Source organism: Oryx dammah, unplaced genomic scaffold (genome assembly GCF_014754425.2).
Source record: "Oryx dammah isolate SB20612 unplaced genomic scaffold, SCBI_Odam_1.1 HiC_scaffold_23, whole genome shotgun sequence".
Lineage (NCBI taxonomy): Eukaryota > Metazoa > Chordata > Mammalia > Artiodactyla > Bovidae > Oryx > Oryx dammah.
This window is the reverse complement of record NW_024070207.1, coordinates 104,100,983-104,121,178: the sequence shown is the minus strand read 5'-3', so window position 1 is coordinate 104,121,178 and position 20,196 is coordinate 104,100,983. Positions and strand designations below refer to the sequence as shown.

The window sequence follows — 20,196 nt, the reverse complement described above, 5'->3', positions numbered from 1 at the left end:
CCCAAAGTAACCAGTATCCTGTTTTCTAACACAGTAGCTTGGTTTTACCTTTTAAACTTTATACATATATGCACACTTTCAGTACTTAATCATTTTTGTTGTTTTAGGTCCATGAATCAAGGCAAATTGAAAGTGATCGAGTAGGAGATGGCAAGAGTGAACATCGACATTTTAGGAATCAGTGAACCAAAATGGACTGGAATGGGTGAGTTTAACTCAGATGACCGTTATATCTACTACTGTGGGCAAGAATCCCTTAGAAGAGATGGAGTAGCCATCATCGTCAACAAAAGAGTCCAAAATGCAGTACTTGCATGCAATCTCAAAAACGACAGAATGACCTCTGTTCGTTTCCAAGGCAAAGCATTCATAATCACAGTAATCCAAGTCTATACCCCGATCACTAATGCTGAAGAAGCTGAAGTTGAATGGTTCAATGAAGACCTACAAGACTTTCTAGAACTAACACCCCCAAAGGATGTCCTTTTCATAGAGGACTAGAATGGAAAAGTAAGAAGTCAGAGCTACATGGAGTAACAGGCAAATTTGGCCTTGGAGTACAAAACGAAGCAGGTCAAAGGCTAACAGAGTTTTGCCAAGCGAACACACTGGTCATAACAAACACCCTCTTCCAACAACACAAGAGAGAAGACTCTACACATGGACATCACCATATGGTCAATACCAAAATCAGATTGACTATATTCTTTGCAGCCAAAGATGGAGAAGCTCTGTACAGTCACCAAAAACAAGACCAGAAACTGACTGTGGCTCATATCATAAACTCCTTATTGCCAAATTCAGACTTAAATTGAAGAAAGTAAGGAAAACCATTAGACTATTCAGGTATGACCTAAATCAAATCCCTTATGATTATACAGTGGAAGTGACAAATAGATTCAAGGAATTAGATCTGACAGACTGCCTGAAGAACTATGGATGGAGGTTCATGACATTGTTCAGAAGGCAGTGATCAAGACCATCCCCAAGAAAAAGAAATGCAAAAAGGCAAAATGCTTAATAGCTGAGAAAAGAAGAGAAGGTAAAGGCAAAGGAGAAAAGGAACGATATACTCATTTGAATGCAGAGTTCCAAAGAATAGCAAGGAGAGATAAAGCCTTTTTCAGCGATCAATGCAAAGAAACAGAGGGAAGAAAGAGAATGGGAAAGACTAGAGATCTCTCCAATAAAAGGAGAGATACCAAGGGAACACTTCATGCAAAGATGGGCTCAATAAAGGACAGAAATGGTATGGACCTAACAGAAGCAGAAGATATTAAGAAGAGGTGGCAAGAATACACAGAAGAACTATACAGAAAAGATCTTCATGACCCAAATAACCACGATGGTGTGATCACTCACCTAGAGTCAGACATCCTGGAATGTGAAGTCAAGTGGGCCTTAGGAAGCATGACTGTGAACAAAGCTAGTGGAGGTAAAGGAATTCCCGTTGAGCTGTTTCAAATCCTGAAAGACGATGCTGTGAAAGTGCTGCACTCCATGTGCCAGCAAATTTGGAAAACTCAGCAGTGGCCACAGGACTGGAAAAGGTCAGCTTTCATTCCAATCCCAAAGAAAGGCAATGCCAAAGAATGTTCAAACTACTGCACAGTTGCACTCCTCTCACACGGTAGGAAAGTAATGCTCAAAATTCTCCAAGGTAGGCTTCACTAGTATGTGAACTGTGAAGTTCCAGATGTTCAAGCTGGTTTTAGAAAAGGCAGAGGAACCAGAGATCAAATTGCCAACACCCGCTAGATCATGGAAAAAGCAAGAGAGTTCCAGAAAAACATGTACTTCTGCTTTATTGATTATGCCAAAGCCTTTGACTGTGTGGATCACAACAAACTGTGGAAAATTCTGAAAGAGATGGGAATACCAGACCACCTGACCTCCTGAGAAATCTGTATGCGGGTCAAGAAGCAACAGGTAGAATTAGACATGGAACAACAGACTGGTTCCAAATCAGGAAAGGACCAGTCAAGGCTGTATATTTTCACCCAGCTTATTTAACTCATATGCAGAGTACATCATGTGAAGTGCCAGGCTGAATGAAGCACAAGTTGGAATCAAGATTGCCAGGAAAAATATCAATAACCTCAGATATGCAGGTGACACCACCCTTATGGCAGAAAGTGAAGAAGAACTAAAGAGCCTCTTGATGAAAGTGTCACAAGAAGAGAGTGAAAATGTTGGCTTAAAACTCAACATTCAGAAAACTAAGATTATGGCATCCAGTCCCATCACTTCATGGCAAATAGATGGGGAAACAATGGAAATAGGCACAGACTTTATTTTGAGGGCCTCCAGAATCATTGCAGATGGTGACTGCAGCCATGAAATTAAAAGACACTTGCTCCTGGGAAGAAAGGCTATGACCAGTCTGGATAGTGTGTTGAAAAGCAGAGACATTACCTTACCAACAAAGGTCCGTCTAGTCAAGGCTGTGCTTTTTCCAGTAGTCATGTATGGATGTGAGTTGGACTATAAAGAAAGCTGAGCACAGAAGAATTGATGCTTTTGAACTGTGGTGTTGGAGAAGACTCTTGAGAGTCCCTTGGACTGCAAGGAGATCAAACCAGTCAATCCTAAAGGAAATCAGTGCTGAATATTCATTGGAAGGACTGCTGCTGAAGCTGAAACTCCAATCCTTTGGCCACCTGATGCAAAAACTGACTCACTGGAAAAGACCCTGTTGCTGGGAAAGATTGAAGGTGGGAGGAAAAGGGGATGACAGAGAATGAGATGGTTGGATGGCATCACCAATGCAATGGACATGAGTTTGAATAAACTCTGGGAGTTGGTGATGGACAAGGAAGCCTGGTGTGCTGCAGTCCATGGGGTTGCAGAGTCAGACACAGCTGAGCGACTGAACCGAACTTTCTCAAAATGACTAAGTATCTGTGCTACTGTGCATAGCTGTTCATTTGCATTACTGTGTATTATTCCATTGTAATCTACCATACTGATGACATTTTGGTCATTTTTACTTGGAGAGTAATAAGCATTCTCATACATGTACATATGTACGTTTCTCTTCAGTAATTCCTACAATTGTAAATTCTGGGTCAATAGAAGAAAGACAAAAATGCACAAGATTTTAGTAAGTACACTAAAAACATTATAACATAGTGACTAAGATCACAGCAGAATTGCCATGCACCTATGTCTCTGTAGATATGTAATCAGTTATCTGCTGTGTAGCAATCATGGCCATGAAGGTTAAGTAACCTGCCTAATAGCTGCCTTCACTTAGCCAGTATTCATAGATGTCCTATTCAGTTCCTAACATTGTTTTAGACTAAGGATTCAATGATAACTAAACTGCAGTCTGTTGCTTTAAGTTGCTTACAGCCTAGCACAGAGTTTTCTCTCTTAGGGACCTTTGTACCTTCCCCTCTAAGAAATGCAGTAGAAGTATAGAAGTAAAGTATAATTTTTAAAACCCAAGTTAATGAATACATGACTTTCATGCTTAAGACAAAGGATTCCAACAGAATGTGTTTAGGGTCTAACCAAAATTTATAGTAAGTTCAAAAGCAGGTTTGGACAGCCCAGAAAGAGCACAAGATATATCATTAAAAGTCTTTAAGTTGGATTTTTGTTCTAACACTAGACTTTAAGGAACTTGAGCTAAGTTTGTGATGTGTTGTCTCTGAAACAGGCATACTGCCTCAAAAGGTTGTCATGTTATATAGATGTGTGTGTGTGTATATATATATATATATATATATATATATATAATTTTACTTATTTTTTGGTTGTGCTGGGTCTTCGTTGCTGTGCAGACTTTTCTCTAGTTGCAGTGAGCAGGGCCTACTCTCTAGTTGTGGTGTACGGGCTTCTCATTTTGATGGTTTCTCAGGCTGTAGAGCACAGGCTCCAGGCACATGGGCTTCAGTTGTGGTGCCTGGGCTTAGTTACTCCACAGCATGTGAGATCTTCCCAGACCAGGGATTGAACTCATGTCTCCCATATGGGCAGGCATATTCTTTACCACCAAGGCACCAGGGAATTCCCTGCCATGTTTTTAATTTGTTCAACAACTGTTGTCCTTATTCATAAGGTGAAGGTGGTAATGTTACAATATCATACTCGTTTAGCAAATAAAAGCTACTAATATACTCCTAAAGCTCAGGACTCCAGTCCCTATCTCCAGTGACCTAAATGGAAATTCTGAAGGTAGTAGGTACGTTCTTCATCTGAGGATGAAAGAACTGCAGCAAAGCACAGATTCAAACCTACCCTTACCAACCCCTCAGGCTCTTGGGATTTTCTGTGCCAATCATAGCCCACCTGTATATGTGGGCTGTGGAAAATGTCGGTGTGATGTGTCATAAATGTTGCTGAGTTCCTACTTGTATTCTCTATTAATTGCTCAAAACTTCTACAAGATTTGATGTTTTTAAATTATTTATTTGGCTGCACTGAGTCTTAGTTGCAGCACCCAGGATATTCATTGTTTATTTCAGTATGCAAGATCTTTAGTTGCAGCATGTGAGATCTAGTTCCCTGACCAGGGATCAAACCCAGGCCCCCTGCATTAGGAGCGTGGGGTCTTAGCCACTGAACCACCAGGGAAGTCCCTTGATTTTGTTGACTGCATGAGTTCTTATGTGAGAACCTTGTAGAATATATTCTGAAAAAAATGCAATTCACTTTTATATACTAGTGGTAGAAATAGAAATGAGTGTACTATTTCTGAAAAGCTATAGTCAATATACATAAAAATTTATATGCACATATTCTTTGCACAATTCGAGTTCTAAAAATTTATCCTACAGATAAACTTTCATATGTACACAAAGTTATACATTCAGAAATGCTTTGCAGCATTTCTTTAGTAGCAAGAGAACGAAACAAGACACCTGTCTGTTTTCAGAAGATTGGCTGAACTGATTTTGGTAATCCTTAGAGTATAATAGGAATCTTCCCTGGTGACTCAATCCGTAAATAATCTGCTTGCAGTGCAGAAGACCTGAGTTCAATCCCTGAATTGGGAAGATTCCCCTGGAGAAGGAAATGCCAAACCACTCCAGTATGTCTTGCCTGGAAAGTCCCATGGACAGAGGAGCCTGGCAGGCTACAATCCATGGGGTCGCAGAGTCAAACATGACTTAGCAAGTAAACCATCACAGAGTATAATATCCTGTCATCTTTGAAAAGCATTGGGTGGAGCCATATATAACGGCAAGGAAAGAGGTAATATTTTAAAATATAGAACAGCATGGGGGCTTCCCATGTGGTGCAGTGGTAAAGAACCTGCCTGCTAATGCAGGAGATGCAAGAGAGTCAGGTTCAATCCCTGGGTCAGGAAGATCCCCTGGAGTAGAAAATGACAACCCACTCCAGTATTCTTGCCTGGAAAATCCCATAGACACAGAAGCCTGCTGGGCTAGAGTCCATAGCATCGCAAAGAGTTGGACCTGACTGAACACAGCACAGCAGCATAGAACAGCATATATGGTCTATATTTAGATAAGTATCTATATATCCATGTATTTATGTATATATACAGTAGATAACATCCATTATTAATAGCTCTACTTGGGGTTAGGATTATGTGGGCGATTGTCACTTTCTGCCTCATATGCTTATATGTTGCTCAAATGTTTACTAAAACGGTCATCAGCTTCTATAATGTTAAAAAGAGGCCTCTCGCCCTTTTCTGGTCGGCGTGGTTTGGGAGTGCAACGTCCACGGTGCCCGGGCCTTCACCATGAGTGTCCCGGCATTCATTGACATCAGCGAGGAAGATCAGGCTGCTGAGCTTCGTGCTTATTTGAAATCTAAAGGAGCTGAAATTTCAGAAGAGAACTCAGAAGATGGCCTTCATGTAGATTTAGCTCAGATTATTGAAGCCTGTGATGTATGTCTGAAGGAAGATGATAAAGATGTTGAAAGTGTGATGAACAGTGTGGTATCCCTCCTGTTGATCCTGGAACCAGGTAAGCAAGAAGCTCTGATTGAAAGCCTGTGTGAGAAACTGGTCAAATTTCGGGAAGGTGAACGTCCATCTCTGAGACTGCAGTTGCTAAGCAACCTTTTCCATGGGATGGATAAGAACATTCCTGTAAGATACACAGTGTATTGCAGCCTCATTAAAGTGGCAGCATCTTGTGGGGCCATCCAGTATATTTCAGCTGAGCTGGATCAAGTTAGAAAATGGATTTCTGACTGGAACCTCACCACTGGAAAAAACCACACCCTTTTAAGACTACTTTATGAGGCACTTGTGGATTGTAAAAAAAGTGATGCCGCATCAAAAGTTATGGTGGAATTGTTAGGCAGTTACACGGAGGACAGTGCTTCCCAGGCTCGAGTTGATGCCCACAGGTGTATTGTGCAAGCATTGAAAGATCCAAATGCATTCCTTTTTGACCGTCTTCTTACTTTAAAACCAGTCAAGTTTTTGGAAGGCGAGCTTATTCATGATCTTTTAACCATTTTTGTGAGTGCTAAATTGGCATCATATGTCAAGTTTTATCAGAATAATAAAAACTTCATTGATTCACTTGACCTACTACATGAACAGAATATGGCAAAAATGAGACTGCTTACTTTTATGGGAATGGCAGTGGAAAATAAAGAAATTTGACACAGTGCAACAAGAACTTCAGATTGGACCTGATGATGTTGAAGCATTTGTTATTGATGCGGTAAGAACTAAAATGGTCTACTGCAAAATTGGTCAAACCCAGAGAAAAGTTGTTGTCAGTCATAGCACACATCGGACATTTGGAAAACAGCAATGGCAACAACTCTATGACACACTGAATGCCTGGAAACAAAATTTGAACAAAGTGAAAAACAGCCTTTTGAGTCTTTCTGACACCTGAATTTTTATGCTGTATAATTTTGTTCTTTTTGGAAAATTGAAATCATAGTAAAACATAGGCTAAAATCTGGGGAAAAAAAAAGAGGCCTCTCCTTTTGGAAAAAAAAATGTATTCTTTAAGGATCATTGTTTCAATTCATCATGGCCATTTAAAAACATATCTTCTTTAACAACCTCACATAAATCAGGAACACTGACAGATATTCCCCTTGGTCCAGATCATCAGCTAAGATTTATTCACAAGAATCATTCCTCCCATTTTGGCTTCTTCCCAGTCAACTTTCGTTGACTTCTTGCACCTCCCTGGAGCACTGAGACACTGTCCTGGCTCGTGTGCTCCCTGTGCCATGGTGTCCTGCTTCCTGTTGTTTCTTAACTGTGAAGTCTTCATTCCTTTCACTCACTGTTCTTACCTGACTGGTTCAATTCAAGAGCTCACATGCATTCCAGCCCACACCCTTCTACTTCTTTGGGGGCACAATAGTGATCCAGATGGAACCAAATGTAAATCTTTCCAATATATAAAGTACCACCCCTGTGGCACTGATATGGAATTCTTACCACATGTTTTCACTTCTATTTCCTGGCCACTCTGTAACTGGACAGAGGCACAACCGACTAGAGCTGGACAATGGGCTGTGAATGGAAATGGTTATTTGTGGGCTGAGACAATGAACAGTTGATCTGGGGCCCTCAGCATTCTCATCTCGTCAGCTAGGATGATCTGGGACAGCCAGATGGCTGTGAACTGCTTCCTCTTCTCTTTCAGTGTCCAAATATCATGCAGTTGCTTCTCTCTGATGAAGTCTAATTGAAGCCCTGTTCACAAGAGTGTAAGAAATACAGTTTCCAAGATTCCACCCTTGGGATACATGAGAGAGCATTAAAGGGCATAGTGTATACACCAACAAAAAATACTGCACATGAGTGATATATTTTCCTAGAAAAATAAGGCATTTAAGTTTATTCCTACAGTAACAGCACTCTCCTACAATTGCATGCCGACTTCCCAGAGAGGGAGAAGAATAGCATGATGTTTTATTAATAGTAAGTGAGTGAAGAGCTCACATTGGAGAATGTTTACTCATAAGAGCATTGAAGTGAAGTGAAGTCGCTCAGTCATGTCTGACTCTTTGTGACCCCATGGACTATAGCATACTACACTCCTCCGTCCATGGGATTTTCCAGGCAAGAGTACTGGAGTGGGCTGCCATTTCCTTCTCCAGAGGATCTTCCTGACCCAGGGATCAAACCCATGTCTCCCGCACTGTAGGCAGACGCTTTACTGTCTGAGCCACCAGGGAATGAAACAGAAAAAATAAAGTCAAGAATTGAACTGGATAATCTGGAGATATGTCTGCAAGTTTTCTACCCCAGCTCCATAGCAACATGAAAAGCATCATGTCCTTGATATATACTAATCAAATAAAAGGTAATAATCATGCCTTAAAGATGAAAGTGCAAGCTCTGTTTAATCATCCAAAGAAGAATATTTCAGGTCTTAGAAATGAGATCATTTGAGATTCTGTCAAAATGTGTGGCTTCCACTTAATCTTAGTTTCTTGACTTAACACTAGAATTGGTTCCTTCTACATACTTCAGAGAAATTTTTCACTGAATTGTGTAAGCATTCATGCCTTCTTAGCCACTACTCTTGGTGTTAGCTGTTGCACTAATAATAGAATAGGCTCTTCACTTACAGGATGATAGGAATTTTTTTAAACAAATCATCATTTTTTTGACACATACGCACTGCTGTGTTTATTTTTGGCTGCACGGACTTTCTCTAGTTGCGGAGAGCAAGGGTTACTCTCTAGTGGTGGTGTGCAGGCTTCTCATTGCGGTGGCTTCTCTTGTTCTGGAGCACGGGCTCTAGGCACACATGGGCTTCAGTGGTTGTGGCTTATGGACTCTAGAGCACAGGCTCAGTAGTTGTGGCACACAGGCTTAGTTACTCCACAGCATGTGGGATCTTCCGAGACCAGGGATCAAGCCCATGACCCCTGAATTGGCAGGTGGATTCTTATCCTCTGCGCCACCAGGGAAGTCTGGATGATAGGAATTTAATCAGTCATTTTTAGGTCTACATTGCACTCCTTCAGGCTTCTGAGAGGCAGTATAGGATAAAACTTGCCTTTTTCCCCTTTCAAATGGCTATTAAGCAACTTAAATGTTAAGAGCACTTAATAATAAGTATAGAGTATGTACACTTAATATTAAGAGCATAATTTCTATTAGCCATGTTTTGAGTACGGTCCTTCCTTATGTTGATTAAATAGCTGTCTTTGGGTTCATGTTACTGTTACTGTGAAGGCAGTAGGAAATAGAGATTAAGCACACACAGGATGGCATCAGACTGGGTTTGAATCTGGCTTAATCACTACTAGCTGTGTGACCTTGGGCAAGTTTCTTAATCTTATTTTGCCCCAGTTTCTTCACTCGTTAAATGGGAATAATAATAGTACCTATCTTACAAGATTGCTGTGACAATTAAATGAAATGACATATGTATAGTGCTGAGAAGAGTGCCAAGCACCTAGTATTAGCAATCATTATTACTTTATGACATATTTCCCCCACAGGCCTAATCAAAACTGCTGTAACATCTATTTGAAGCTTCCTTATTCCATACAGTGGCAATGGCTCTAAGAATCTCTCTGTGCATCATGGTGTGAGATTTGTGTGCCTGGTGGATTGAATCACACACTGATGGCAAAAGACATTGTTTTATCTGAAAAAGAAGTAAAGAAAACAGTCCCATTTACTGCAGCATTGAAAACAACAAAATACTTAGGAATAAATTTAACCAAAGAGGTGAAGGATCTCTATACTGAAGACTACAAGACATTGATGAAAGAAATTAAGAAGATGCAAATAAATGGAAAGGTATCCCATATTCACAGCTATGGTTTTTCCTGTAGTCATGTACAGATGTGAGAGTTGGACCAGAAGGAAGGCTGAGCACCAAAGTATTGTCACTTTCAATTTGTGGTACTGAAGACTCTTGAGAGTCCATTGAACAGCAAGGTGATCAAACCAGTCAATTCTAAAGAAAATCAATCCTGAATATTCACTGGAAGGACTGATGCTGAAGCTGAAGCTCTAGTACTTTGGCTATCTGATGCAAAGAGCTGACTCATTAGAAAAGACCCTGATGCTGAGAAAAATTGAAGGCAGGAGGAGAAGGGGACAGCAGAGGATGAAATGATTGGATGGCATCACCAATTCGATGGACATGAGTTTAAACAAGCTCCGGGAGTTGGTGATGGACAGAGAAGCCTGGCTTGCCACAGTCCATGGGGTCATATAGAGTCAGACATGACTGAGCAACTGAACTGATCTTTGTGCAAAGAAAGGGATTCTCTGTACTTCTATCATTTTTGAACTTAATATTCATCACTTTAAACCCTTTTCACATATGTTATCCATGTTTTTAATATAAGTCTTCCAGATGTGGATAACTCAATATGAATAATTTCATGTGCCCGTAGGGAAACAGAATGTATGAAAGGGTAAATGGTTTATATATGCATGTATTTGATAAGACCTTTTAGTTTCATTTTTAAAATGTGGATATCATATCTTAAAATGATAAATGACAATTTAACAAAGTGTAATTTAATTTTAAAAGATGAGTTAGGTAATAATGATGTAGGGGAAAAAAAAACAGGTTAAGAACTAGAAGCAAGTTCCCAACTCAGTCTTCATCCACCTGCCCTTCCACCCCACTCCACCAGACAGCTTCTGTCATTAAAATGGGTGTTCTCACCTCGGAAGGGAGAAACAATGAGACGCTTAATTCTGTGGGTGAAGGCCAGCCGTGAAGGCCACCTCACCCTCAAGTGAACACTGGTGTAAGACAATGAAAAACAACCCCCTTCAAGTAAAGCATGTGCGTTTGAACTGCCTGATTCTATTACAGCTGCATAACCTTCTTGTTCAAATGTTAATGAAATGCTTTTCAGCATGTGTTAATAGTGAGGATCTGCTTAAGGAAATCTTCAGGTAAATGTTGCATCAGCCGCTGTGTTATCCTCCCAGGGTTGTGTGGCTGCTGCTGCCACGTGTCTGTCAAAGGGAAGAATGCAGAGGAGTCTCCAAATGACTCCTTTGGCCAGTGTTAAGTGGCAGAATGACAGTGTTTCCCTTTGTGAAATGAAGGACGTTTGCACTTAAAAGTCTTTAAGAAAAAGAAATATTGAGAGCAATTGCTGTAAAACCTTAAAATTAAACGTGTGGTTTTTCCCTATTGTGCTGCATCTGATTTCTGTAGAATGAATCTTGTTGATGCCAGTTTCAAGGTTGCTGTTCTTTGTGCTTTTAAACCAAGGTCAAGCGAGAGGCAGCTCATAGGCCTTGAGATTGTCATTGACAAGGAAAATAGAAGCTTTATAGCTGGAGCACTAATTAATCATTTCTAGAAAAATAGAAATAGCAAAATATATACATACAAGTAGAATTTTGCATGTCAACAGCTAAATAGAAAATTTTCTTTGTGATCTTATGCATGTAATTATGTGTGTGTAAGCATACTTTAAGGCATGTTAAAATATGTACTCTATAGCTAGATAAGTTTAGGGAAAAACTGGAGTCTATTATAATAGCTTTCCAAATTACTGTGTAGTCAAGGTCAGCCTTCAGGAAGTCAAAAGTTTCAGAGTTAACTGTGTCAGTTAAAATCTGAATCTGTTTCCACTGTGTATCACTAGATTCTAATATCTCATAACTTGAGACAAAGAGTGCTTTTGATAGCATGTTTATCTTTGTTTATAAAATATAACAACCCCCAAATAATTCACATATGAAGTATTTCTCAAAAAAGTATTTTGATTCAAAACTTGCACATGAAAATTATTTGATTTAAAGTCATAGTTTATTCATTTTTACTGGTCTTTAGCAAACCTTTAATAAGCACCTAGTATGTGCCAAGTGTTCAGTGATTTCTGTAATATTCTTTTGAAATATACAACATAGTGAAGAGCTTATTGCAGAGTAGGTTCACAGTTAACACTTTTTGTTAATTGCTAGTGTGAAAGTTTTATTGGCTTTTTGTTACATTAAAAATGTTCACTTTAAATGGAGATATTAAAATTGTTTTCAGGAAGAAATTCTATTTTGCTTTATTACAAATGAGTAGTGTCATGCTCCTATAAGAAAGCAGAGGCTTGTCATTTAAAAAGATAAAGTGAGAATAATATTTCATTCTTTCAGAATGTTAAGAAATCAAACATTAAATATAATTCATTACACAAACATTTAACACTTAAACACTGAAAACTGACTATGAACCAGGAGTTGTATAAGGCTCTAAAGATACAGCAATGATTCAAAATGTTGACCATTTCTGCCTTCATGTAAGTTTGGGTCTAGTAAGGGTGCTCAGTCACTTTTCTGACAGAAATCTCCTTGCAGTCCAAGGGACTCTCTAGAGTCTTTGCCAACACCACAGTTCAAAAGCATCAATTCTTCAGTGCTCAGCTTTCTTTATAGTCCAACTCTCACATCCATACATGACTACTAGAAAAACCATAGCCTTGACTAGACGGACCTTTGTTGACAAAGTAATGTCTCTGCTTTTTAATATGCTGTCTAGGTTGGTCATAACTTTCCTTCCAAGGAGTAAGCATCTTTTAATTTCATGGCTGCAATCACCATCTGCAGTGATATAGGTATGACCCAAATCAAATCCCTTATGATTATACAGTGGAAGTGAGAAATAGATTTAAGGGACTAGATCTGATAGAGTGCCTGCTGAACTATGGACGGAGGTTCATGACATTGTACAGGAGACAGAGATCAAGACCATCCCCAAGAAAAAGAAATGCAAAAAAGGAAAATGGCTGTCTGAGGACGCCTTACAAATAGCTGTGAAAAGAAGAGAAGCGAAAAGCAAAGGAGAAAAGGAAAGGTATACCCATTTTAATGCAAAGTTCCAAAGAATAGCAAGGAGAGATAAAGCCTTCCTCAGTAATCAGTGCAAAGAAATAGAGGAAAACAATAGAATGGGAAAGACTAGAGATCTCTTCAAGAAAATTAGAGACACCAAGGAAACATTTCATGCAAAGATGTTATAGTATGGCTTTCCCTAAAATATTGTAAATACTAATAACTTGAGAGTTTGTAAAAGTATTAAAGAAAAGGAGCACTTTCTTACATGTTGGTGGAGAGATGTTGTTGCAGCCTTTTTGGCTGCGCTGGATGGCATGTGGGATCTTTGTTCCCTGGCTGGGGATGGAACCCATGTTCCCTGCGGTGGTAGCGTGGGAGTCTTAACCACTGGACCGCCAACAAAGGCCCTACAGTCTTTTAAAAGGGCAAGTTGGTAGCAGTTAGTGAGATTTTAGTTAAACTGGACCCCAAAAATTCCTACATTCCTAATATTTCCTACAACATCATCATATATGTGCCCCAAGAAGTAGATACGTTTTGTGAATTGCTTTCAAAAGTAAAAATTGGGAGTTTCCCTATTTAGGAACATCAATAAAAATTAAAAAGATTAAATAAGTGATGGCACATCTATATCATGGAATACTAGAAAACTGTGTAATTATTTAAAAGAATGAGATAGCCATGTATGTAGTAGGATGGAGACAGCTTCAAGATACACAGTTTACCAAAATAAAAAAAAAACATACTTTCTGCTTAGTTCCTTACCCTTCTCTGCCCTGTTTTCCCTAGGTAGGCTTATCAATTTCCCCCAGAACAGTTCCTTAATAAATTACTTACACATGAATCTTCATCTCAAGGCCTCTTTCTAGGCCAGTCAACCAAAGATAGACCCCTACAAGGGAACAGAGGAATGGAAGGGCAGTCTATTCACTTATCGTCAGGGGCTACTGAACAGAACCAGCACAAGAGCTCTGTCTTAATGAAACCCTCACCTGTGTATGTAAGAAAATGACCCAAAATGTCCATAAGGTTACATAGAAAAGTACTGAAAAGTGGTTATCCCTGGGAATTAGGGGTGAAGGAACATGAAGGAGGATTTTCATTTTAGACTCTACAAACTTCAATATCATCTGAATTTTGTACAGTGAGCTTGAGTCCAAACATTGCAAGTGTAGTTTAAAAAAAAGGAGGGAGGCTTTGTCACTGCCATTTTGTCTGCATGACAATCTTTATGCTGGGTTTAGGTTGTACTGGGAATACATAAACCCTTTCCAAGGAGTATACGGCCATCAAGAACTGGAAGAAAATCGATTTCTAGATCCTAACTTCCGTATGTACCCTTACCTAAAACCATAACACTGGGCTGTCTTCAGCCTGCCTTTGCAGTGCTGCAATTCTTTGTCAGTTTTTCTCCCATGTTCTAAATATTACTATAACTGTTCCCCAGAGTATTAAAATATCTGGAGTGAAATAAAGATGAGAAATATAATTAATAGCATCATTCTTGGGAAAATATATGAATCTAATGACTAGGTAACTAATCCTTTAGCATGACAGGTGGTTTCTAGTTTTTTGCTTTTAACAAAATGGAAGTACCTAACTTAGTTGTCAGCTAATAAATCATTAACATTTATTTTTGATGATCTATAACTACCTCATATTTGGCATATAATTCAGAAAGAGTTAAAACAATTGTTTTACCTTTAACAAAATTCCTTCTATTCCTGTGTTCTTTACATGCAGGTTTATCAGTACTTATACCTAGAAGGCCCACTTGACTTCATATTCCAGGATGTCTGGCTCTAGGTGAGTGATCATACCATCGTGATACTCCTTGGAAGAAAATTTATGACCAACCTAGATAGCATATTGAAAAGCAGAAACATTACTTTGCCAACAAAGGTCTGTCTAGTCAAGGCTATGGTTTTTCCAGTGGTCATGTATGGATGTGAGAGTTGGACTGTGAAGAAGGCTGAGTGCCGAAGAATTGATGCTTTTGAACTGTGGTGTTGGAGAAGACTCTTGAGAGTCCCTTGGACTGCAAGGAGATCCAACCAGTCCATTCTGAAGGAAATCAGCCCTGGGATTTCTTTGGAAGGAATGATGCTAAAGTTGAAACTCCAGTACTTCGGCCACTCATGCGAAGAGTTGACTCCTTGGAAAAGACTCTGATGCTGGGAGGGATTGGGGGCAGGAGGAAAAGAGGACGACAGAGGATGAGATGGCTGGATGGCATCACCGACTTGATGGACGTGAGTCTGAGTGAACTCCGGGAGTTGGTGATGGACAGGGAGGCCTGGCATGCTGTGATTCATGGGATCGCAGAGTCGGACACAACTGAGCGACTGATCTGATCTGAATACTTAGAAGAGCAGACACTAGGAATAGATGTTGAATTCTGTCTCTGTATAATTAATGTTCATCCAGAAATAAAAATTAATTAGGAAAAAACCCTCATCATTTAATCAAGGAATACACTTGTAATAAATATTTACTTTTAATGTTTAATCATTATTTATCAAATTGTGTATTATATTTCTAGCATTTTGATTAACTGTGTTTTAATAATCAATAAAAAATAATTTTTTCAACCCAAAGATTAATGATCATGGGAATTTTAAAAATTAGTTATGATTTATATATATATATTTGCAATAGAGAAATATGAAACAAAACTGTGTCATAGAAATGGAATAAAAATTCAAGGGAAAAAAGGAAACAAACTTTTTTAAACTACTGTTAAAAAAACAGATTATGCATTTAGTTTTAAATTGATAATGCTGATATCAGATAACTATGATCTTTACATACTATGTTATTCTCCAGAATATATTTGTTTCTGGGAATGACGTAATAGCTTTATTTCTAAATGAGTGAATCCTAGGGATGGCGGAGCCTGGTGGGCTGCCGTCTATGGGGTCGCACAGAGTCGGACACGACTGAAGCGACTTAGCAGCAGCAGCAGCAGCTAATGGTAGCTAGCACATTTTTATTAAAATAAGCATAATCCTGTGTTCAGAGCAGTGTTCCAGAAGGTGGGGCTTTTAGAGCTCAAAGCTCTCCAGAAGTAAAGATTGACTATGTGACATTTTGAAAGAGAGGGAAACGCTCCTCCAGTTATTTTAGTCAGTGCCAAGAAAGAACAGTCTCTTCTAGGATGTGAGCTCTTCAGATGACAGGTTTGGGTACCAGGGTGACCCCGCTAAGCCATGTTTGAAACAGCGAATTGTAGACAGTCAAGGGGCAGGAAATTGCTGAACAGCTTGGGAGGAAATATCTTCAGAGAACACTCTGCTCTTGAAATAAGCAGAGGAGTCTACTTTCTGTGACCAATAACTCATGACCTTTAGAATCTGCTTCTGGGAACTTAGTTGATCTTCCACCATGTGCTTTGAACCCACTCTTTGTTTTGTTAAACTTCTGAAAAGATTGTTACTTGGATTTGGTAGAATGCTGAAGTTATGATTTTTTTAAAAAAAAAGTTTTTATGTGGAAATAATTAAGAAGCCCAAATAGACATTCCTTAGGAATGTAAAAAATTGTCACACTAGTTCATTTGGTACCTGGACAACCAACAGAGGAACTTGTTTATGACAGATGTTTCTAAAAATGTTCAGAAATCAAATACAAAAACCCAGGTCCACCCAATAGCCTCAATTCCCTGTGTAATCAATAATACTTATTGAGCAGACACTGTGCTAGGTGTTTTACATAGAATATCATGTAATCCTCATAGCAACCAGCATTAAAGGACCTTTTTATTTCCATTTTATGGATAAGGAAACTTGGAACCCAGAGCACTTGGGTAACTTGCTCCAAGTTACGTAGCATTAATACCCAGCATGTCAGCTTGTTTGTAAATGAGAAAGCTGGGATTTGCAGGTGTTTGCCATGTGCTTGATGGTTGAAGCAGGTCATTTACATTTCCATTGCAATTTATTACCCATTAGCAGCTCTCAGGATAATTCATTTCATAAATTTATTCTCCAAGAACCATGATATAAATTGATACTTAATTATTGTGGTAAATGTTTGCATGTTGAAAATGGTAAGCTGAACTTCCTGTTTTGTAATTTTCATTTTCAAGCACATACTTCTGCAAATCAGTACTCTTTTTCCTTTTCCTGTTCCTCATTTTTCCAATGGTTGGGCAGGGACGTGATCATGTTAATACAAATGAAAGAAGTGATCAGAGACAACTTCACAATGCAACTTCAATTTTTTAAAAAAATTTGCTTGGAAAAGGGCAAATGACAAAATTATACCCTCAGGTCAGGAAATTAATACAAGTCATCTGAACAGTTTAAAAATGGTTTTGAAAGAAAGAAACCAAGAATTAATTGTGATAAAGCTAACGAGGTTTATCAAAAATTTGTGCTAACAGCAAGAGGACAAAAAATGCAGGGTCTGTTCAAAATTGATTCTACATTTTGGAGATTTTCTATTATAACATAAGCTTCATAAGGGCCAAGGCACATCTCTTTTATACAGTGAGGATTCCTAGCTCTTAAGACAGGGTCTTGCACATAGTAAATTCTTAGTTTATATTTGACAAGTTAATTCATTCCTGTTATGTATTACTATACTAAAAAATTATATTGGTTGCCAGAAGATGGTGTTGACTGCATAATTTCATTTTTCTCATTACTGAATATTCTTATACAAAGTAGTGATATCCTCTAAACAATGATACCACTTTGTTGTATCATGATAAGCACTTTGTGCTTACCACTTTCTGCTTGTCTAAGACAGCAAGATGGCTGTGGTATAGCCAAGGAAATAATTCAACAGAGCTTGTCTGTATCATCCACTCCTGCCCACAGTCTCTCACTGTAGCGCTACTCACAAAGTGGCTCCCAGGCTGTGAATTGTTTGTTGCCTACTCACAAGATTAAGTTCAAAAACTGAAGGGTAGGCAAATAAAAAACCTTTACAGCAATTTTACATTGCTGAAACATCTAGGAGTTTGTTTTTATTATGATTTCCAAAAATTATCAGACCTTGGCAAATCTGAAACTTAAAAACACTCTCTTCTGTACCAGCAGGGCCAATGTTACTTACAGCCTGGATTAGAGCACTTCAAGTTTTTGTGACTTGAATAGAAAAAAAAAGTGTTCTGTCCCAAAACATAAACCACACTCCATGCCAGACTATTCTTGTAGCATAACTCCTTTGAGTACTGAGGTCATTTGATGGTTAAGAAACCCCCTACAAAGGCAAATATCTCTAATGGAAATCTTGTCTACATCTGCTATTAACACTTTAATCATCACCTTCTACCTTGGCATAATAAAAGGGGAAAAAGACACATCAGCTGGTACTGAAAGTGTCTAGGAACTATCTTGAGTAACAGTGAGAGTAGTCATAGTGATTTTCAAGCTTAGACCAAACAGCCTTTAGTCCTAGAAATGTAGCAACTGAAAAAGGATGCTGCTGCTACTCAGTTCCCAGATATTGCAGTGACTGATTATTTCTGTCAGTTGAATATCTCTTATTTTTGTTTGCCATAATGTAAATAAAAATTTATTAGTAGATAAAATAATTTACTAAACCATGTGACTTTGTTGCTTGAAATGGTACTATTGACTTAGCAATATCTTTAAATAGCTCCACACTATCAGCTAGATCTTGCCACCAAAATCCAGCATGACAGAGCACCCTGAAATTCAGTGGCATAAAACAACAGTGAGTTCTCCTTGCTCACACATCTGCAGTTTGGCTGAGTGTTAGCTGATTGAGGTTGGCCTCAGATGGCCTTGGTGCCACACTGCAGATTGGGTTCAGGTGAGCTCCATGTGCCCTTCACTTCCCTCTTCCCATGGTACAGAAGCACAAGAAGGTGGGTGGAAACACAGATACCTCTTAAGGCACTGTTACTTCCTCTCACATTTTACAGGATAAGGCAAGTTACATGGCCAAGTTCACAAAGAATGCCATGTCTATTGGGAATAACTGAATAAGTGACACAGACAAGGGGATGGATATGAATAGTAATGACAGGTTGGAAAACTTACCATATCCAATGAGAATCTTACTAGGAACATTTTTCATGAGACCAGGGACTGTGTCTGATACACTTTCTTTCTTTTTTTGATATTTTTAATGACTGAAAGAGACCTAAAACCGAAGCTCCTGGAAGAACCATTTGTTCTTGCCAGTCTTGTATCTGTCCTCAAACTTGACCTTGGCCTCTTGTCAGGCCTTGCATATGAGAGTAGGATCTCTGAAGACAACCTTGTTGACAAGTTTTGTCCAAGGGAATATCCACAGAATACCTTGTGGGCATGAGGTGATTATAAACTTTCACAAAAGACTTGATCTTTGACCTCTTGGTGATTTTCTTCTTGCCCATGGCACTTTGCAGGGATAGCAGTCAGTTCCACTCACCAGAGCATGGCTGTAGGGTCGGTCTGAGGTGCCATCTCCAATGTTCTTCATGACGACTGCTTTGCGTCCAGAGTAGCGACCAGCCAAGACCAGCCCCATCTTCCCAGGTTTCCTAAACTTGACCTTTTTGGCAGTAACCACTTGGGCCTACAGCAGAAAGCTGACATACTTTCCACTGTGGCTTTTGCTATGTAAAAAGCCTCCCCCAAAGTTGGTAGATTAAAGCAGCCATCACTTATTAGCTTATGATTACATGATTTGAAAACTTGAGCTAGGCTCCACTGAACAGTTGTCCTGCTGCTCTTGTTCACATGGTTAGATGGCAGGTTTCCTGGGGGCCACTTGGCCTAGCATGGCCTCACTCACCTGCCCAGCAGTTGGTGTCGGACTGCTGGCCAGAGTGGCAAGGGTGACAGGGCCATGTGAGTCTCCAGCAGTCCAGTGTGGATTTATTCACATGCTGAAGGTTCAAGGTTTCTAGGACCAGCAAGAGAGAGCAAGCTCGAATGCACAGATGTTGATAAAGCTTCTGCTTTTGTCTCATTTTCTATTATACCATTGGTCGAAGGTGATTTCCTTCAGCCACACTCAGATTCAGAATACACAGAGGCACAGATACAGAGAATGTGAACAAATTGTGAGCTGTTACTCTGATAGTCTTCTATACCTAATACTGTTCCTGACACATCATGGGCACTCAGAAATACCAGTTGAGTAACTGAGTCGTGAGATTTGTCTACTTCGGTTGGTTATCAGGTATAGACATTTAAAATCTTCCAAATTATTACTGACACAGGGGTAATGTATTGATCTCTGCCAGAGTAAAGTCTCCAGTGATATACTTTCCACAAAAAGGGGCTGTCAGATGCATGCTTTTCAGATTTCAAGATGTCACAATGTTTGAAACTAATACATTGAATGATATAATAAAAACCCAAAATATTGGGTTGAAACAAACAGTATTTTTTAAAAAGGTAGTAAGTCTGCATGTCAATACTAAATGTATTATTTTTCAAGTTTAGAATGAAAGGCCACATCGGGTTGCAAGTCATTTGAAAAAGATGTTAGGGTTTAAATAATCC

General features: G+C 39.1%; 1 protein-coding gene and 1 pseudogene across 1 annotated transcript; one reads left to right on the top strand and one right to left on the bottom strand.

Moving 5' to 3' along the window:
• Positions 1-5,668: 5,668 nt before the first annotated feature.
• LOC120882370 (eukaryotic translation initiation factor 3 subunit M-like) lies at positions 5,669-6,908 on the top strand. The gene is given in 2 exon segments (XM_040266356.1): positions 5,669-6,591; positions 6,593-6,908. Coding segments are annotated over 2 exon segments (1,119 nt in total). The 5' UTR covers positions 5,669-5,719; the 3' UTR covers positions 6,840-6,908.
• Positions 6,909-18,844: 11,936 nt separating this feature from the next.
• Positions 18,845-19,658, bottom strand: LOC120881686 (annotated as a pseudogene).
• Between the last annotated feature and the right edge of the window lie 538 nt (positions 19,659-20,196).